This window comes from Stegostoma tigrinum, chromosome 17, assembly GCF_030684315.1.
Source record: "Stegostoma tigrinum isolate sSteTig4 chromosome 17, sSteTig4.hap1, whole genome shotgun sequence".
Lineage (NCBI taxonomy): Eukaryota > Metazoa > Chordata > Chondrichthyes > Orectolobiformes > Stegostomatidae > Stegostoma > Stegostoma tigrinum.
Window position 1 is genome coordinate 53,457,568 of NC_081370.1, and position 20,520 is coordinate 53,478,087.

General features: G+C 39.9%; 1 protein-coding gene across 6 annotated transcripts in view; it reads right to left on the bottom strand.

Moving 5' to 3' along the window:
- Positions 1-20,520, bottom strand: part of kif18a (kinesin family member 18A) — a 102,307-nt gene that overhangs the window by 56,493 nt on the left and 25,294 nt on the right. For 5 of the 6 annotated variants that reach the window (XM_059652154.1, XM_059652155.1, XM_059652157.1 and 2 more), the window contains exons 7-9: positions 2,174-2,350; positions 693-767; positions 328-443 (exon numbers count right to left, since the gene is read on the bottom strand). In XM_059652154.1, coding sequence (XP_059508137.1) covers positions 328-443; positions 693-767; positions 2,174-2,350 — 368 coding nt within the window. The remainder of the gene's footprint in view (positions 1-327; positions 444-692; positions 768-2,173; positions 2,351-20,520) is intronic. The other variant, XM_059652156.1, reaches the window with a different exon arrangement.

Genomic DNA, 20,520 nt, shown 5'->3' on the forward strand with positions numbered 1-20,520 from the left:
GACATAATAGCAAGATAAAAGCAGCTTTCACATAGAAGAGACATGCCATTATTATTTTAAGATTCAATTTGATAGCTAAACAAACTCTGAAGCAATTGAGTTTAACTGTTGCAGCTACACAGGAACAAAAGGACTGAAGACAACAAGGACAAAGAAGCTTGTCAATCAATAATTAAACACCTGACAACAACTTAACCTAGTACCATATCTGCAAAGAAAACATTATTCCACTTTTCTGCATGAAGTTGAGTTTACAAAAAAGCAATTTCTCATAAAAATAGTGTACCTTTCATTTTGAAACAAAAAAAAGTCAATTTGTAGATTTACCTTTTTATTTCAGTTTCCTTTGAATTTGAAGCAAAAATGACATCTCTTCCATGGTTATTAAGAAACAACAATTTTTCACTCTCATAAGCTTTCAACTTCTCTTTGAGCTCCATAATCTGTGGAACACAAAACACATAGAGGCCTGAGCTCTTAAACTAAGTTATCATTTCAAGTATAAGCTGTCTGTACCATCATTGCCTGAGGACATGACTTCTCCAAAACCCTCTTTGATTGAAACATGGTGAAGTAGGCACGTTTTCCAGTATAAAAGTATATTTTATCTGTATAATAGATACTATTTTGAACAGTTTGTTTTACTACAATGGTCGACAAATGTTTGTTTTTGTAAAATCATGACTACTTACCTCTTTCCTTTGTTCTTCACAAATCTTTGCATATTTCCCGACATGGTTATTCAGATTCAAAATATTACTCCTTACCTGCATGTGACAAGAAAATAGGATAAATTACAACAAAACAAATTAATACAAAGTTATACCATGTAAAATAACATAAAAGTTAAAAAAATCAAGATTATGTGCATATTTTATAAATGACAATTTCGCGTTAGTAATGTCTGCAGAGACAAAGAGAGACAGCAGTCCTGGAATCTGAGAACCTTCCGCTTAGTTTTACATTCCTATTCCATGCAAAATAGTAAGTCCCAAATTTTATTATGAACAGATTGCAATCGTTTCATAAGAATACACAAAGCGTTGCAATTCACATGTACAGCCTGCTTTAACTAAATTACACTAAATCTTTGTATTAAATTTTAAGAGTTAAATGCAATTATGTATATTTTAATTTAATGTGGCAAAACACACAGCATACTGTGCACACATATGAATCAAACATATGAAAAGATCAAAACTATACCAATGAATTACAAACAAAATATTCGACATCCAGATTTATTTGGACCTACTGTATAGTAGAAGTCGAATTACTGAACACATTCTGTAGGAGATAATACAATGTGAGGCTGGATGAACACAGCAGGCCAAGCAGCATCTCAGGAGCACATTCTGTGGGAGCTTTGTTTCAGCTATTCACCTCTAATAGGCCACATTTGTAGTATCATAAACACCCACACATTAAATTCTCCTACCAGTGGTGGTATTCTAAACACCCCAGTTTTGTATTTACTGGTACCTCATACTCTACAACATGGAAGTTCCAATTGTCAGTCATACAGCAAAAGCGACCTTTCAGTCCAATTTGTCCATGCCAACCAACTTTCCCAAACTGACCTAGTCCCATCTTCCTGCATTTGGCCCATATTCCTCTAAACCTTTCCTATTCATGTACTAGTCCAACTATCTTTCAAATGTTGTAATTATACCCACCTCAACCATTTCCTCTAGTAGTTCTTTCCATACTCACTCCACCCTCTGTGTGAAAACGTTGCCCCTCAGGTCCCTTTTAAATCTTTCACAGCTCATCTTAAACCTGTGCCCTCTAGTTTTGGGCTTCCCTACCCTTGCAAACAGACAATTCAATTATCTATGTCCCCCAGGATTTTATAAATTTCTACACGTTCACCCCTCAGCCTCCAATCCTCCAGGGGAGAGAAGTGCCTATTCAGCCTCTCCTTTTAAGTCAAACCCTCCAGTCCCAGCAATATCCTTGTAAATTTTCCACCTCCCATGTCATTTCAAACCATTTTAAATTTGATTATGGCTTAAAAAAAAGACAAAACATAGGCAATGACAGAAAGTGCAACTTTAAAACAGTACTACATCTAAATCTTTATCCAGGTTTCCTTTTTCTGTAATTGGTCTTTAACCATGTGTTGTGCTTTTGGAGATCATCCAGTAAATACTAAAACACAAAAAAAACCTACTGAAGATTTGATGTCTTTTGCTCTATTGGCATACTTTAGAGTGTTATATGTATCATCGTAAGACAAAGAGGATGGGCTGATAGCAGCTATCATAACTGTCTGGCAATTTCCACCCAGAGAGTCCTTCAACAGTCGTGTTAGCTTGCTGTTTCTGTAGGGAATGTGCTGGATTTTCTTCTGGAAGAAAAAACAAAAAGTTACTTAACGAAAATTTCTACTAATATTAAACTTAGCTTTTTGCTAAAAATACATCTAATTCAACACAAAAACTTAGCAGGTTAAGTCTGTCAACATCTTATGAAAATTCTTGGCTCTACAGAACCTTGTGAAATTAAAACTTGACAAGTCTCTGTAAAGTAAAACCGCAACAAGCACTACTTTGAGAATCTGAGCCGATCTTCAGGCTTTAAAAAGCACCTTTAAATTCTAAGTAGTGACTTAGAGAAGAATGGATTCTTTTTCTTCTGACATGAGTATTTGTAATGGGATTAAAGTGCAATTGGTGCTCATCAAGCAACATCAACTTCTTAAAACTTTGAAGTGCTGGAACTGCAACTTGGCAAGGATATATCAATTGCATTTTAGAAGGAACAGTCAAAACAAGTTAGTGGATGGCCCTCAACAGTAGGGTGTAAGCTCAAATTTACTCCATAACTTGGACAAGCAATGCAAGTTGCAACTCAATATTTATTCAGCAAGTAATTTAGAATGAAATGTTTAGTTTGGCCACATTTGGAATACTGCTTACATTTCTGCTCTCCACACTACTAAAACAATGTGGAGGCTTTGGAGAGCACAGAAAAGGTTTACCAGAATGGTGCCTCGTTTGGCAGGAATTAGTTATGAGGAGAGATTAGACAAACTCATTTTCACTTGGAACGTTGGAGGCGCAGAGGCAACTTGATCGAGGTGTTTACAAAATTATGAAGGATTATGGATAAAACGGATAGACGGTGCCTTTTTCCCAGGGTAGAAATGTCAATTACTAAGGGATGGTGGGAAAACTTTGGCAAGATGTGAAAGCAAGTTTTTTTTTTAAACAGAGGGTGGGTAAGTGCCTGGAATGTGCTGCTAGAGGATGATGCAGAAGCAGATACAAAAGCGACATTTAACAGGCACCTTGACAGTTTCACCGAAAGGCAGGGAATAGAGGGATACGGACTGCATGGAGGCAAATGATTTCAGTTCAGAAAAGGCATCATCTGTCAGCGCAGGCCTGGTGGGCCAAAAGGCCTGTTACTGTGCTGTACTGTTTTTTGCTTCACAGAGGCTCTGTCTGCTGTTGCGGCAGGTTTAAAGGGTTGCAAGACATTATTTGATGAGAAGTCAGGAATCTCCTTGCTCCTTGTTTAACATTCGTGTCTCCAACCAACAGCATCAGATAATAATCTCTAAATACACATTAACAGCGACTACAATATAAAAAAAGTTCAGTAAATTCAAGAGATTTGTTTATATGATGCCATACACATATAAGACATATTACATGTTGCACAAAGTGGTTGCATACCTTCATAATTGTCATAAAAAGCTTCTGTTCAGAAATATTATGTTTTACAACATAGTCCAGAAAATGTAACATGGTGTTAAGAATGTCAACATTCTCAAAAGTATGGAAGATAAGTGGCCAATCTAGAAAAAGCAAGACAAGTTTTGAATTGGCTCGTTACGAAAAAACAAGCATCTTTCCAATCAGGAAAATGATGGAAGGAACCATCAACATCTCTAAGCAACAACTTTTTCTCACCAAAATGTTGTTTGAGATTATTGAAGGCCAATCAATAGCCAATAGGTGCTGGAGTAGGCCATTCGGCCCTTCTAACCAGCACCACCATTCATTATGATCATCCACAATCAGTATCCTGTTCCTGCCGTATCCCCATAACCCTTGATTCCACTATCTTTAAGAGCTCTATCTATCTCTTTCTTGAAGGTATCCAGAGAGTTGGCCTCCATTGCCTTCTGGGGCAGAGCATTCCATATATCCACCACTCTCTGGGTGAAGAAGTTTCTCCTCAACTCTGTTCTAAATGGCCTACCCCTCATTTTTTAAACTGTGTCCTCTGGTTCTGGACTCAGCCATCAGAGGAAACATGCTTCCTGCCTCCAGAGTGTCCAATCCCTTAATAATCTTATACGCCTCAATCAGATCCCCTCTCATCCTTCTAAACTCAAGTGTATACAAGCCCAGTCGCTCCAAATCTTTCAATATATGATAGTCCTGCCATTCTGGGAATTGACCTCATGAACCTACGCTGCACTCCCTCAATAGCAAGAATGTCTTTCCTCAAATTTGGAGACCAAAACTGCTCACAATACTCCAGGTGCGGTCTCACCAGGGCCCTGTACAGCTGCAGAAGGATCTCTTTGCTCCTAAACTTAATTCCTCTTGTCATGAACGCCAGCATGCTATTAGCTTTCTTCACTGCCCGCTGTACCTGCATGCTTGCTTTCATTGACTGATGTACAAGAACACCTAGATCCCAGTGTACTTCCCCTTTACCTAACTTGACTCCAAAGTGTATAACCGCACATTTATCCACATTAAACTGCATCTGCCATGCATCCGTCCACTCGCCTAGCCTGTCCAAGTCACCCTGAATTCTCATAACATCCTCCCTACATTTCACACTGCCACCCAACTTTGTGTCATCAGCAAATTTGCTAATATTGCTTTTAATGCCTTCGCCTATATCATTAATATATATCGTAAACGGCTGCGGTCTCAGCACCGAACCTTGTGGTACCCCACTGGTCACTGCCTGCCATTCCGAAAGGGACACGTTTATCACTACTCTTCGCTTCCTGTCAGCCAGCCAATTTTCAATCCAACTCAGTATTTTGCCCCCAATACCATGTGCCCTAATTTTGTTCACCAATCTCCTATGCGGGACTTTATCGAAAGCTTTCTGAAAGTCCAGGTACACGACATCCACTGGTTCTCCCTTATCCATCTTCATAGATACATCCTCAAAAAATTCCAGAAGATTAGTCAAGCACGATTTCCCCTTCGTAAATCCATGCTGACTCTGACCTATTCTGTTACTGCTATCCAAATGAGTCGTAATTTCATCTTTTATAATTGACTCCAGCATCTTTCCCACCACTGACGTCAGGCTGACCGGTCTATAATTTCCTGTTTTCTGTCTCCCTCCTTGCCTGAAAAGTGGGACAACATTTGCCACCCTCCAATCCGCAGGAACTGATCCTGAATCAATAGAACCTTGGAAAATAATTACCAATGTGTCCACAATTTCTAGATCCACCTCCTTGAGTACCCTGGAATGCAGGCCATCAAGTCCCGGGGACTTATCGACCTTCAGACCTAACAGTCTATCCAAAACCATTTCCTGCCTAATATAAATATCCTTCAGTTCGTCCATTACCATAGGTCCTTCAGCCACTATTGCATCTGGGAGATTCCTTGTGTCTTCCCTAGTGAAGACAGATCCAAAGTACCTATTCAACTCTTCTGCCATTTCCTTGTTCCCCATAATAAATTCACCCGTTTCTGTCTTCAAGGGCCCAATTTTAGTCTTAACCATTTTTTTTCTTTTCACATACCTAAAAAAGCTTTTACTATCCTCCTTTATATTTTTGGCCAGTTTTCCTTCATAGCTCATTTTTTCTCCACGTATTGCCTTTTTAGTTATCTGCTGTTGCTCTTTAAAAGCTTCTCAGTCCTCAGGCTTCCCTTTCATCTTTGCTATGTTATACTTCTCTTTTATCTTTATACAGTCCTTAACTTCCCTCATCAACCACGGCCGCCCCTGCCTCCCCATAGGATCTTTCTTCCTCTTTGGAATGAACTGATCCTGCGCCTTCTGCATTATATCTGGAAATACCTGCCATTGTTGTTCCACTGACATCCCTGCTAGGGTATTGTACCATTGAAGTTTGGCCTGCTCCCACTCATAGCTCCATAGTTCCCTTTATTCAACTGCAGCACTGACACTTCCAATTCTCCCTTCTCCCTCTCAAACTGCAGATTAAAACTTATCATATTATGGTCACGACCTCCTAATGGCTCCTTTACTTTGAGGTCCCTGATCAAATCCGGTTCATTGTACAACACCAGGTCCAGAATTGCCTCCTCCCTGGTAGGCTCCAGTACAAGCTGTTCTAAGAATCCATCTCAGAGGCACGCCACAAACTCCCTTTCTTGCGGTCCAGTACCATCCTGATTCTCCCAGTCTACCTGCATGTTGAAATCTCCCATAACAACTGTAGTGATACCTTTGCAACAGGCCAGTTTCAACTCCTGATTCAACTTGCACCCTACATCCTGCTTACTGTTTAGGGGCCTGTAGATAACTCCCATTAGGGTCTTTCTACCCTTAGAATTCCTCAGCTCTATCCATACTGACTCTACATCTCCTGACTCTATGTCACCCCTGCAAGGGACTGAATATCATTCCTCACCAACAGGGCTACCTCACCCCCTCTGCCCACCAGTCTGTCCTTTCGATAGCACGTATAGCCTTGAATATTCATTTCCCAGGCCCTGTCCACTTGAAGCCACGTCTCAGTTATCCCCACAACACCATACTTGCCAACTTCCAACTGAGCCTCAAGCTCACCCACTTTATTTCTTATGCTTCATGCAATCATTTATAATATTTTTAATTTGTTTCTCCCCTCACCCTTCCTATCAATCCTTATTTCACTTGGCCATACTGTACGATCCCTTCTTGAGTTTTCTGCTCTGTTGATTCTGTTGTTTTTCTTAACTTCTCTTATTCTCACTTTCCCTTTATCTTGATTCTTAAATTTCCAGTTTGGCCCCTCTCCCCCATTACTTAGTTTAAACACACCTGTGTTGCAGTGGCAAACCTGTCTGCCAGAAAGCTGGTCCCCCAATTATTAAGATGCAAACCGTTCCTCTTGTACAATGTATCCTTACCCCAAAACATACACCAGTGATCCAAGAATTTAAATCCTTGCTTCCGGCACTTCAGCCACACGTTCAAGTCCATTATCTCTCTGTTCCTGCCCTCTCCAGCCCGAGGAACTGGAAGCAAACCGGAGACAACCACCCTGGAAGTCCTGCTTTTCAGCCTTCTTCTGAGTTCTCTGAAGTCCCGCTGTAGAATGCCCCTCCTTTTCTTCCCGACGTCATTAGTGCCGACATGCACCACCACCTCTGGCTCTTCACCTTCGTCCTCGAGCATCCCCTGCACTCTATCAGTGACGTCCTGGATCCTGGCACCAGGAAGGCAACACACCATCCTCAAATCTCACCTGTTGCCGCAGAAACCCCTGTCAGTCCCTCATTGCAGCCTAAGAAAATTACTGTTGAAATTACTTGAAGAGCCATGCTTGACTTAGTCATTTTAAGCTATTTAATGAATGGCCTTCTCTCCATGGTAAAGTCAGAATGAAGTCTATTAAATGATACTGGAGTTCAGCTACATCTGCAATGCTTACCAAATGGTTCACACCAGTTGACTATATTCAGGATAACATCCAGGATGGACTAACAAGTGGCATGCAAAACTTGAATTTTTTAAAAAATTAGGCAGTGATCTTCAACAGCAGAAGGCACAAAAATGTAATTGAGTACCACTGACCAAAATTTTAAACTGGATTTTAACCACACATCTACAAAGGGAGACAAAATACTTGAGGAGTGACTCACTTTTTGGCAACTCAAAGCCTCCTCACTACCTCAGAAGCACAAATCAGAAATGTCGTGTTCACGTTTAACTGGGTGTGCCTACACCCAAGGCACAGCCACAGCATGATCAGTAGTAATTCTTCAGCTGGATATCCTGTCTAAACAACGTTATCTCCTTGACCTATGAAACTCACATAATGCCCGATTCGATAGTAAAGATTTTCTTTTTTCAATATCTGTGTCAGCACTCTCAAACTTAGTGAAGTGCGTTGGAATATTTTTAAAAATCATTATGGAAGTGTATATTATTCATAACTGTATGCCAATGAACCCAAAAATCAAAGGGTCGTTTACCTAAACTGATTGAAGATAAGTTTTGCTTTATGGCATAGTACTGGAATATTTCTGAAAAAAATAATGCCAAAGCTTTTCATCTTGCATTCATTCATACATAAGAATGCCAAATTTCAAATGGCACAACTGTTTATACTGCAGGAGAAAAGAGTGCTGCTTAGTGGGCAGTCTGACACCAACTCAGCAAGGTGTTCCTGTGGAAATCACACAAGAGAACTATTGTTTGGGGGAGGTGGGGGGCAATAATTCTTTGTACAGCCTCTATGGAATTGTCATGACCCAATTTGATATACAAATTAATCAGCACACTTATAAGCAATTAGCTGGAATGTTTTAGTTGCAATTGGAAAGCTGTTGGTTCAAAACCCTTTACAGAAGTGGGAGTCGGAACCAGGTGGGGTTCTGGTCTCAGATCTGGATGAATAGGTTACCAAAAGAATCAGCAATTATGATCCTTCAAAACTGATCAGATTGCAGAATGGTTAATGGTAGTACAGGGTTCTAAATCAGGAAGCGTAAGCTAGAATATATAATTTAACGCCAAATAATGTACAGGAAATAAAATTAAGAGGAAAAAAACAGAATTGAAGAAAGAAAACAAAAGGGAAAAGTACAAATCAATATTTAGGAAAAAATCTTTAGTAACAATTAAAAGTTGAAGGAAAAAGACATTGCACTTAATTTTCAGTGCCAGAGAGGTAATTTGGCCACATTTAAACTCATCATTTGTCAAAAATTTATTTGCACTAGAAAAAGGAACACTGACTTTATCTCAAGTTTAGCAGGTATGTTCATAGCAATGAAAAGCTGCTCCAAATGGTTCAATGTCGAGTCTATTAGTGGTACAGTACAGGCATTGGGAGAGTAGACAGCATCATGGAACACTGATTAGCACTACTGTCTTACACTGCCAGGGACCTGGGCTCAATTCCATGACAGACCAGAATTTGCACGTGAAGTTTGCATGTTCTCCCTGTATCTACATGGGTTTCTGCTGGGTATTCTGGTTTCCTGCCATAGTTCAAAGATGCGCAGATTACTTTGATTAGCCATACTTAAAAAATGCCATGTAGAGTCCAAAGGTGTGCAGGTTAGCTAGTAGCTACAGGGTGTGGGTCCAGGTGTGGCCCTCTTCAAAGGGTCAGTGCAGTCTTGATGGGCCAAATGGCCTCTATGTGCACTGTATGGATTCTATGAACATGGACAGCAACTTTCTTATTTCAGCCTTTAATTAGGCGTGAGAAGTTACTTAAATTCGCTTCCTGATTTTCACCGCACTAACAGTGAGCAGTGAGAATCTCACTGTTCCTTTCAACTTAAAATTCACTCATCTGAAAATAACCTATGATGTTGCTCTTCTGTTTAATACTCCAGAGCCTGAAAACTCTCTTTGGTTTAAAGTGTTCAGTGGTTTGACTTAGTGAACATATTTAATCTGCTCCATAACCAAAAGCAAAAAAATTCAACACAATTGAACTATTGAAGAAAGTTACAAGTTTTTGATCACTGTTGATAATCTGCTATCCCCGAGAGAACTGAAGGAATACTATCATTCAATTTCTTACGGTTTTCCCATTGTCACAACTGTCCATTTTTTAAACTTTTACTGCTTCGAATGTTAACCTGAATTTTCTTGTTGACAATTTTTTGAGATAATGTTCGTTGATTAATGGTACACAATCGCTATGTGCTCTTTTGAAACTTTGGTCCTAATTCTCTTTTAATCTAATGCTAATGATGCAATAAAATGTCTTTCCTTTCATCAAGGTTTTAACTCAATGTTCATATATCATCTACGAGTTAATTTAATAAACTCCAGGTTAAGTAGTGTCAGTTGAACATATGAACAGTAGGCCACTCGGTCCCTCAAGTCTGATTTTAACCTCAACTGTACAATCCTGCATATCTTCAATAACCTATCACCCACTTGGTCATCAAGGCTCCATCCCTTACTCTGAATTAAAAATATTTAAAGATTCTGTAACCACTGAATTTTGAGGAAGGGAATTCCAAAGGCTCAACTCTGGAGGAAAAAGAAATGTTTCCTCATCATCAGTATTCCCTTTAAATTTCTTTCCTGCTGCACGGGCCTCCAAGATCCAAGACTGGAATCCAATTTCATGATTGATGTGTCAACACTATGTGTTGTGCATAGAAGTTTGAAGTGACTGCAAAATAGGGAACCTTGCTAATCTGTCTACAAATGGTCATCCCTTATTTTGAAACTATGACCACTGGTTCTAGATTCTGCCCATGTGGAAATATCCTTTTGGCATCCATACTGTCAAGTGCACTTCGGATTTTATATGCTTCAATAACATAAGCTTTCAAACTTCAGACGATATAGTCCGAGCCTACCTAGCCTCTCCTCATCAGGTAATCCACTCATTCCAGTTATTAGTTCAGTAAATCCTCAGTGAACTGCTTCCAATTCATTAACATTCATTGTAAATCTGGCAAACAATTCTGGACACAGATTCCAGATATGATCTCACGAATGTCCTGTATAACAGGAGCATAATGTCTCTACTTGAGCATTCAATTCCCTCTGCAAAAAAACAGAACATTCTATTCATTTCCTGATTACTCACTGTAGCTGAATATTGACCTCCTGCAATTCATAAACGAGGACATTCACAGCTCAGTGCATCTGAGAGCTTTGAAACATCTGACTATTTAAATAATATGCATCATTTTTACCCTTTCTGACAACATGGACATAGAAATAGTGAAAGTGGAAGAGGAGTAGATCTTCAAGCTCTTCCTGTTGAACGATGGAGCAGTCTTGATGATGGATGAACATCCTAGTCAGTACAGCGATTCACTTTTATCCATATCCTTTGATCCCTCCAGCCCTAAAAACTAAATCTATCTCCTTGAAAATATTCAATGTTTTGGCCTCAACCGCTTCCTGTGGCAGACAATTCCACAGATTCACCCCATTCTGGGTTGAGAATTTTCTGTTCATTTCAGACCAAAATGGCCCAACCTGCATCCTTAGACTGTGATAATAAAATGTGAGGCTGGATGAACACAGCAGGCCAAGCAGCATCTCAGGAGCACAAAAGCTGACGTTTCGGGCCTAGACCCTTCATCAGAGAGGGGGATGGGGGGAGGGAACTGGAATAAATAGGGAGAGAGGGGGAGGCGGACCGAAGATGGAGAGTAAAGAAGATAGGTGGAGAGGGTGTAGGTGGGGAGGGGATAGGTCAGTCCAGGGAAGACGGACAGGTCAAGGAGGTGGGATGAGGTCAGTAGGTAGCTGGGGGTGCGGCTTGGGGTGGGAGGAAGGGATGGGTGAGAGGAAGAACCGGTTAGGGAGGCAGAGACAGGTTGGACTGGTTTTGGGATGCAGTGGGTGGGGGGGGGAAGAGCTGGGCTGGTTGTGTGGTGCAGTGGGGGGAGGGGATGAACTGGGCTGGTTTAGGGATGCAGTATCTCCTTAGACTGTGATCCTGGGTTCGGGGCTACTATGTCATTCAGAACATCTATCCGTGTTTACCCTGACTAGTCCTGTTCAAATATTATACACTGCTGAGATTTCCCCTTATTCTTGTAAACTCCAGTGAATGTGATCCTGCCAGATTTAGTCTCTTTTCATATGTCAGTCTTGACATTCCACAAATCAGACTGGTAAACCTTGGTTGTGCCTCTTCCATTACTAGAACATCCCTCTTCAGGTAAGGAAATCAGAATTGTACACAATACTCCAGGTGTGATCGTACAAAGACCCTGAATAATTGGCACCCCTGTACCTCTGTTCAAAATCCTTTCGCTATGAAGGCCAACATATTCTTTGCTTTTTTCACTGCCTGCTGCTCAGGTATCCTTACTTTCAGTGACTGGCGTAGCAGGACACCCAGGTCTTGTTGCACCTCCCCCTTTCCCAAACTATTGCCATTCAGTTAAGGATTTGCCTTCCTGTTTATTCAATCAAAGTGGATAGCATCACATTGATCTACAATATTTCATCCGCTATGCATCTGCACACGCACTGACTCAACTTGTCCAAATCACAATGAAGCATCTCTGCATTGTCCTCACAGTTCACCCTCCCACCCATCTTTGTCACCCGCAAACTTTGAAATATTACATTTCCTCTTCTAACAACAAATCTGATTTTTGTCCTTTGGGTGGTTCTAATGCTAACATGGTCATTCTGCACGACCACAGTCAAGGTTTAGCCTTGGATAGTAATTTAGACAAATAAGGTTTCAAATGGCTATTTCAATGACTAACCTATCACACACTGTACTAGTTAGGTTTGTGAATCTTGCGTTCTGTCCTTAGGTTTGACAGCTTGGCTTTGGCATTGAGGAAATCATTCTCTACATATCTTGAGAGAATTTTCATTGCCATGGATAAGGAAAGTTTGTGAAAGCATGACTAGGACAACAAACAAAAATGTTCAATTTCTTTAATGCTATCAATTTGATATCCCAAAAAAGTCTTTCCAATTCTTAAAAGTGGCACAGCAATACCAACAAAAGAAGTCGTTAAGAAGCTTAACTGACAAACAGGTTTTTTGCTTAAAACATGTAAAGTTACACTAATATACACCTTTACAGCCAATGGTAAACTATGGTAATAATCCCTTAGAAACTAAGTATAATCATGCACATATATGCAGGACTATGGTTTATAATGAGTGAGCATATATATGCAAGTAGGAGATTCTATTCACTCTATTCTAGTAGGGGATGCGATGGCCTAGTGGTACTATCATTGGGCTGTTAATCCAGAGACCTAGATAAGGTTCTGGGGACGTAGGTCCAAATCCCGCCATGGCACACAGTGGAGCTTGAATTCAATAAAATATCTGGATTTAAGAGTCTACTGACAACCACGAATCCATTGTTGATTGTTAGGAAAAACCCAACTGGTTCACTAATGCCCTTCAGGGAAGGAAACTGCCACCCTCACCTGTGTCTGGCCTACATGTGACTCCAGATCCATAGCAACGTGGTTGACTCTGAACTGCCCTTGGGGAAATTAGGGATGGGCAATAAGTGCTGCCTAGCCAGCAATGCCCACATCCCATTAATGAATAAAGAAAATAAAAATTAGATCCAAGTACACAATACTGAATCTTCTAATCCAATTCACGGAGTCTTTAAAACTCAGTTGTTGAAATTTCATGGACTTGAATAATTGCCAGCTAAATTCAAAGGGAATATCAGGCATACACACTACTGAATAACTTATCCAGTCCCTTTTGAGTTGTGCAGCTCAGAGACCAATTGAACTGTTATCAGAACATGTGAATCAGTTTGGGTGAGAAAGTGAATTTGAACAAAACTAATTTTAAATATGGTGAACAAGAGCTTTCACTTCAGGCATAAGCTGTGCTGAAAACTGCTGGCTTGAAGACAGCAGCTTCAACTCAAGCTTCTGCTCAAACTGATTTGCTTATCACTGAATGTAAATCGTCCATGAATGAGCACAATTGGGCAATTTTATACTATGCATTTTCATTTTTTTTTCATGAAATAACATGCTGATATTCATGAAACTGTGCTGCAATTGTATTGAATATAGTTAAAAATATAATTATCAAAAAATACACATTTTAGCTAATAGCAATAGCATTAGCATAGCAATGGTGATAGTTCAAGGTGGCATTTTAAAAGGAGAAACATGAAGTTTTAGATTCTTGTAAGGCTGACTTCCATGGATGAAGGTGGAGAATGTATACAGTAAACTGGAAAAGGGTGTCAAAATCCCTCCATAGTCTCAAGCCTCTGCAACTCTGTAAACTACTACCCTCCATGCTATTTATACTTGTTGAATTTTGGCCTTTCATTGTAAGCAGCACAGATAGAAACTTCGTTCTGTAAAGAAATTTGATAACGTTAGTGAATGGGGGAAAAAAAATGACAAATGAATTTCACTCTTGGCAAATATTGGACGAGTCAATTTGGAAAAAACAAGATAATGGACTTTTTACTTTTAATGGAGGCCTAGAGAGATTTGGTTGTCCAGGTACACAGGTCATTAAGAACATAGAACAGTACAGGCCTTCTGGCCCACAATGGTGTGCCAACCTATTTTCCCTGCCTCTAAGATCCTATTATCCATGTGCCTATCCGAGAGTTGCTTATCTGTCCCTAATATATCTGACTCCAGCACCACCGCCAGCAGCGTATTCTGCCCACCCACCACTCTCTCTGTAAAGAACCTACCTCTGGCAGCTCCCCTCTATCTTCCTCCAATCACCTTAAAATTATGCCCCCTTGTAATAGTTATTTCCGTCCTGGGAAAATGTCTCTGGCTATTCACTCTATTTATGCCTCTCATTATCTTGTACACGTTGATCAAGTCACTGCTCAGCCTTCTTTGCTCCAATGAGAAAATCCCTAGCTCCCTCAACCTTTCCTCATAAGACCTGCACTTCACTCCAGGCAGCATCCTGGTAAATCTCCTCTGTAGCCTAAATTCCAATGAGTATAATCCCAGTCTACTCAGTCTCTCCTCATAATCCAACCCTCTCAACTCTGGAATCAACTCACTGAATCTCCTCTGCACCCCCTCGAGTGCGAGTATAGTTCTTCTCAAATAAGGAGACCAAAACTGCACACAGTACTCCAGGTGGGGCCTCACCAGGACCCTATACAGCTGTAGCATAGCCTCCCTTTTTTTTATAAAACTCCATCCCTCTAGCAATGGCAGACAAAATTCCATTTGCCTTTTTAATTACCCGCTGCACCTGCAATCTCACCTTCAGCGATTCATGCACAAAGACACCCAAGTCCCTCTGCACAGCAGCGTGCTGCAATTTTTTAGCATTTAAAACAGAGTCTATTTTGCTGTTATTCCTACCAAAATAGATGGCCTCACACTCATCACCATTGCACTCCATTTTCCAGACCTTTGCCTACTCACTTAGACTATTTATATCCCTCTGTAGACTTTGTGTCTTCTGCACACTTTGCTCTACCATTCACCTTGGTGTCATCTGCAAATTTTGACACACCACAATTAGTCCCCAACTCCAAATCATCTATGTAAATTGTAAACAATTGCAGTCCCAACACTGATCCCTGAGCCACACCACTAATCACTGACCGCCAAACAGAAAAACACCCATTTACCCCATTCTCTTTGCTTTCTACTGGTCAACCAATCCCCTAAGCACGCCCATACATTACCTGTAATATCATGTAACTTTGTCATATGTAGCAGCCTTTGGTGTGGCACCCTGTCAAATGCCTTCTGGAAATCTAGGTATACCACATCCACAGGTTCCCCATTGTCCACCATGCAACTAATATCCTCAAAGAATTCCACCAAATTAGTTAAACGTGACCTACCCTTCATGAATCCATGCTGGGTCTTCTCAATGGGGCAATTTATATCCAGATGTCTTGCCATTTCCTCCTTAAAATAAGATTCAAGCATTTCCCCCACTACCGAAGTTAAGCTAACAGGCCCATAGTTGCCTGCTTTTTGTCTACTTCCTTTTTTAAAAACAGTGGCGTCACTTTGAAAAACAGCCAGTCTGTGTGAACCACCCCAGAGTCCAGTGAATTTTGGTAAATAATTACTAGTGCATTTGCTATTTTCACCATCACCTCTTTTAGTACCCTGGGATGCATTTCATCAGGGCCAGGAGACTTGTCTACTTTGAGCCCCATTAGCTTGCCCAGCACTGCCTCCTTAGTGATAATGATAGTTTCTAGGTCCTCACATGCTATAACCTTCTTCCCATTAGTTTTCAGCATGTTTTTTGTGTCTTCCATTGTGAAGACTGACACAAAATAACTGTTTAATATATCTTGGCTATTGCCTCACTCCCTGTTATTAAATTGGCTTTTTCATCCTCAAAAGGGCCAATTTTTTCCCCTGCCAATGTTTTACGATTTACATATATACAGACCCATGACAACAACTCTTTTACTTCTGCAGTTTTCCAAATCTGCCTCCCATTAAAATGCCATTAACAGGTACAGACAATAATGCAAAGAAGAATGGAAGGTTTGCTGAATACAAGTGGGCAGAAGTCAGAATTTAGTTCGACAAAACTTGGGTCTAACCACAGTTGGAATATCCTGTTACTTCTTGGTGCCATAGCTTAAGTGAGAACACAGCATTCTTTTCTTGTATGATTCATGGTCTTCAAAGGCCAAATTAAGAGAGATTACGCAAAACAGGGTAAGGTTTTCGCAATGTGAAAAAAATTTGTGGATGATTTAATTAAAGCTTTCACGACTCCCAGATGAAGTTAGATTCATGTGTATGTATGTGGAGTGAAACTATGGAAAGATGCATAGTTTATTAAAAAACAACTGCGTCAAATCTTTCAGCAACAGAATTATGAAATACTATTAGATGGTCGAAATTTGGAATTCATTTCTGCAGGCAGCAACTGCTGCTAGATAAATTGTTCATTCTAAAACACAGTTTGTTAAGAGTTTTGATCCCAAAGGTATAATGGAATATGAGGCAAAGACAGTTAAATGAAATTAAGTTACAGGTGAGTCAGTCTCGCTGATAGAGGAAAGCCTTTAAGTGTTAATAGGCCTACTTTTGCCCAGAAGTGGCCTAACTGATGAGAAGTCATCGCTTACTTAGCTTTTATTTTCTTCTGGTCTATTTAAAAAAAAATTAATTCCCAAGAATCTGCTTATTGATACACATTTTGAGTTCTGCCAGAACCTTCCAGCTCCAACCTGCATCACCACAAATTCAGAGCGGAATTCCAGAGAAAAGGCGAGGCAATTATCACTGTTCTTGACATCATAACAGCATTTGATCTAGTGTGGCATTAAGTAGTCTCAGCATAGTTAAAATCAAAGGAAATTGGGTGGTGGGGTGAGTGAAGGGGAAGGGGAAGAGGAAAAACACTCCCCTCCTGTTGCACTTAGTTTGAGGGATGATGACTGTGGCTGTTGGAAGTCAATCATTTCAGCCCCAAAATATTGAAGTACCTTCATCGCAGTGCTCTTCCATCAGCAAATTTACTCCCCATTTAAAAAACAGAAGTGGTGACAGCCATTCAAAAAAAATGATGGATTGTTGAAATGCATATTGAGGCTTGACTTTGGATGTGATTTCTTAAAAAAAAATTGCACGTGCTTAAGAATATTGTGATTTTTTTTCCTCTTTCCAAATGGATTCAAGTCCTCATACACATGCTTAGTAGATTTAGTGATGTGCAATGAGGCAGATTTTATTTGGGAGCTTAAGGTGAAGGAACCCAATGGGGCAGAGAGTCAATCAGATATGACAGTATTACAATTGGGTAAAGGTAACTACAAAGACACGAGGAAGGAGGTGGCCAAGACTTGAAATAGGGGAGCTTAACAGGGCATATGGTGCAGCAGCAATGCAGGAGTTTGAGGGTAAATCAGGAGGGCACTGCAGAAATTCAACCTAACAAAGAAGAAAGGATGAGGCAAACATGACTGACAAGTCAGGGGCAACATAAAAGCAAAAGAAGAAACTTACAACATGGTGAAGATTAGTGGGAAGCCAAAGGATTAGGGAACTTTTGAAAACCACCAGAGATTTAAAAATAAACACAATATGTGTGGGGGGGGTGGGGGTAGGAGAGAAGATGAAATACTAGGGTAAGCTAGCTAGTAACAGAAAACAAAACTGCAATAGTAAAATAGGACTGAGTTAGCATGGTTTTGTCAAGGTGAAGTTATGCCTGGCACATCTATTAGAATTTCTTGAGGGGGTAACAAGCAAGTTAGTCAAAAACAAGCCAGTGAAGGTGATTTATTTTGGATTTCCAGAATGCCTTTGACAAAGTGCAGCACAGTGGACTGCTAAATGAGAGCCCATGGTGTTAGGAGCAAAGTACTGGCATGGACAGACAGACAATTGGGTTAACTGGCAGAACGCAAAAAGTGGGCATAAAGGGATAGTTTTCAGGATTGCAGTCAGCGATTAGCAGAGTTCCGCAGGGGTCAGTGTTGGGACCACAACTATTAATGTTACACATCAGTGATCTTGATGATGAAGGAATTGAAGGCACTGTTGCTAAGTGTGTACAGATGGCACCAAGAGAAGAAGTGAAGATACAGGTAGTGCTGAGGTGGTGGGGAGGCTGCAGAAAATGTTGAACAGGCCAGGATTGTTGGCAAAGAAATATCAAAGAAATCTGAAACACAAAAAAGGGGCTTGTGCTAATTCGGTTAACAGTTGCAAGTTGAAAAAGCAAATGCAACATTCAGATGCATCTTGAGGTCGAGAAAACAAGAGCAGGAATGTACTGCCGAGGCTCTGTACAGACCACATTTGGAATACTGAGAGCTGTTCTGGGTCCTGCATCTCATGAAAGACATGCTGATGTTCCAGAGGTTTACAGGGATGATCCTGGGCATGAAGGGCTTGTCATATGAGGAGCAATATAAAACTCTGGGTCTGTAGTCACTGGAATTTAGAAAGATGGCAGGGGGTGAAGTATAGGCAAATAGTTATACAATGTGGAACCAGGCCTTTTGGTTCAACCAGTCCATGTTGACCATAATCCGAAACTAAATTAGTCACACCTGCATGTGATTTGCCCAGATCCCTTCAAATCTTTCTTTTTAATTACATACTTATATTAGCCTTTTTAAATGTTATAACTGTACCTACATCCACCACTTCCCGGAAGTTCATACCACACACAAAAAGCTGTGTAAAAAAATATATGTCCCTCATGTCTTCTTAAAAATCTGTCACCTTAAAATTACACCCACTTGTCTTGAAATTCCACACCCTAAAGATACCTCCCATTCACCTTATCTACGCCCTTCATGATTGGATTAACTTCTACAGGGTTTAATGTCTTAACCTCCAGGGTCACCCCCTTAACCTCCTGTGCTCCTGTGAAAAAATTCCCAGTCTATACCGCAGCTCCTTACAATTTACACCCTCTATTACCTGCAACATCCTGGCAAATCTTCACAGAATCCCTACAACACAGAAGCAGGCCATTTGGCCCATCAAGTACACATCAACCATCCAAAGACCGCAACTTAATTATTTGTAGTTTAATTTTTGGCAGGAGAAAAAGTCAACCAACAGACAAAACAAGGACCAATTATAGATAAACAAACTCAAATAAATATTTGATTTTCAAGTTGCAATTGTGTTGTAGATGCCTGATGCAAGTAAGCAGATTAAGTAAAAAAAAAACTTTCCTGTAAGTTAACATTACTACTATCTAGTGTTATATTGTAACTATTAATATATTGTACAATCTGGTTTATAAATTAAATCTTGACAGATTTTCAGAGTTTACGAAGGTTGAACTAATCTTCACTGCGGGATTTACAGTATACAAAATAAGCCCACCAACATAAGACATGTCAATTTTATAAAACATTTTCTGCATTACAAGAGTTGACTGCCGTAACTTGTGCTTTTTTTCCACAAGTTTTATGCTTGCTTTGAAACAGAGGCAAAGGTCAACAGTCAACAATGTCCAGAGGCTCACGATTGTACAAGGTTACGCAAGCTGGTTCATGATACAAGTTGTCTCTTTCATTTAACAAAATTGCTCTTTTCAAATAATCTACTTCAGTGAAAGTAGGTTTCATTTTCTTTTCATTCAAAAGGGAACTGGAGATGGAGAAAATTAATGTTATGTGAAATTAAAAAAACCTCTATTTGCATATTAACCATTTCACTATTATTTACAAAACATGGAATAAAGCAGTATTTAAATATTCTCATGAATTAAATTTTTAAAAAGATTAACAGCATGTGTGACGCTTTTCTGTTTATAGTTAGCATTCAAAATATCTCAATTAAAATGTCTCAATGCTGAAGTTAGGTAGGGACTTTGTTTATATATATTCAAAATGGAAAATGTAATCAATGTAATTGCACAGTTGTACAGCAGTAGCCCCTTGGCTTGGAACAAAATCAGGATGTGCTCATCTTAGTTAATGATCCAAAATTAGGATTGCCATTGTTCGGTGGGATTCAACATGAACAGTCGGTCGTAACTTGAGGATTAATGTTTCATTTATGAGGACATGGCATTTTCCTGCATCATCAGTTTTTGCCCTCCGTACCCAAGGCGCTTTATAAAAACATTTGTTTCTCTCGCTCAATTTTCTGCAATTCACTAGGGAAAATAAAGGTTGTCAAATTGCCTTTCATGAAAAACACCTCAAATGTAACAAGACATATCAGTGACCATCTGGGTAATAAGTTCAACAAGAAATGTTCCTCGAGAGCATTGTGCAAATATTAAGAAAATCCTTTTGATCAGAAGCAAGAGAATTCTTTTAATGCTCATCAAATGGAATGTTAGCAAGGGTACCAGTATAACTTGCAGCTTTTCTTGCATAGCCTTATAAGATTTTTGCTCCTAGTGTAACTGGCAACAGCTTTATTAATACTGTCGCAAAGTGATCATTCTTTGTGAGAGCTT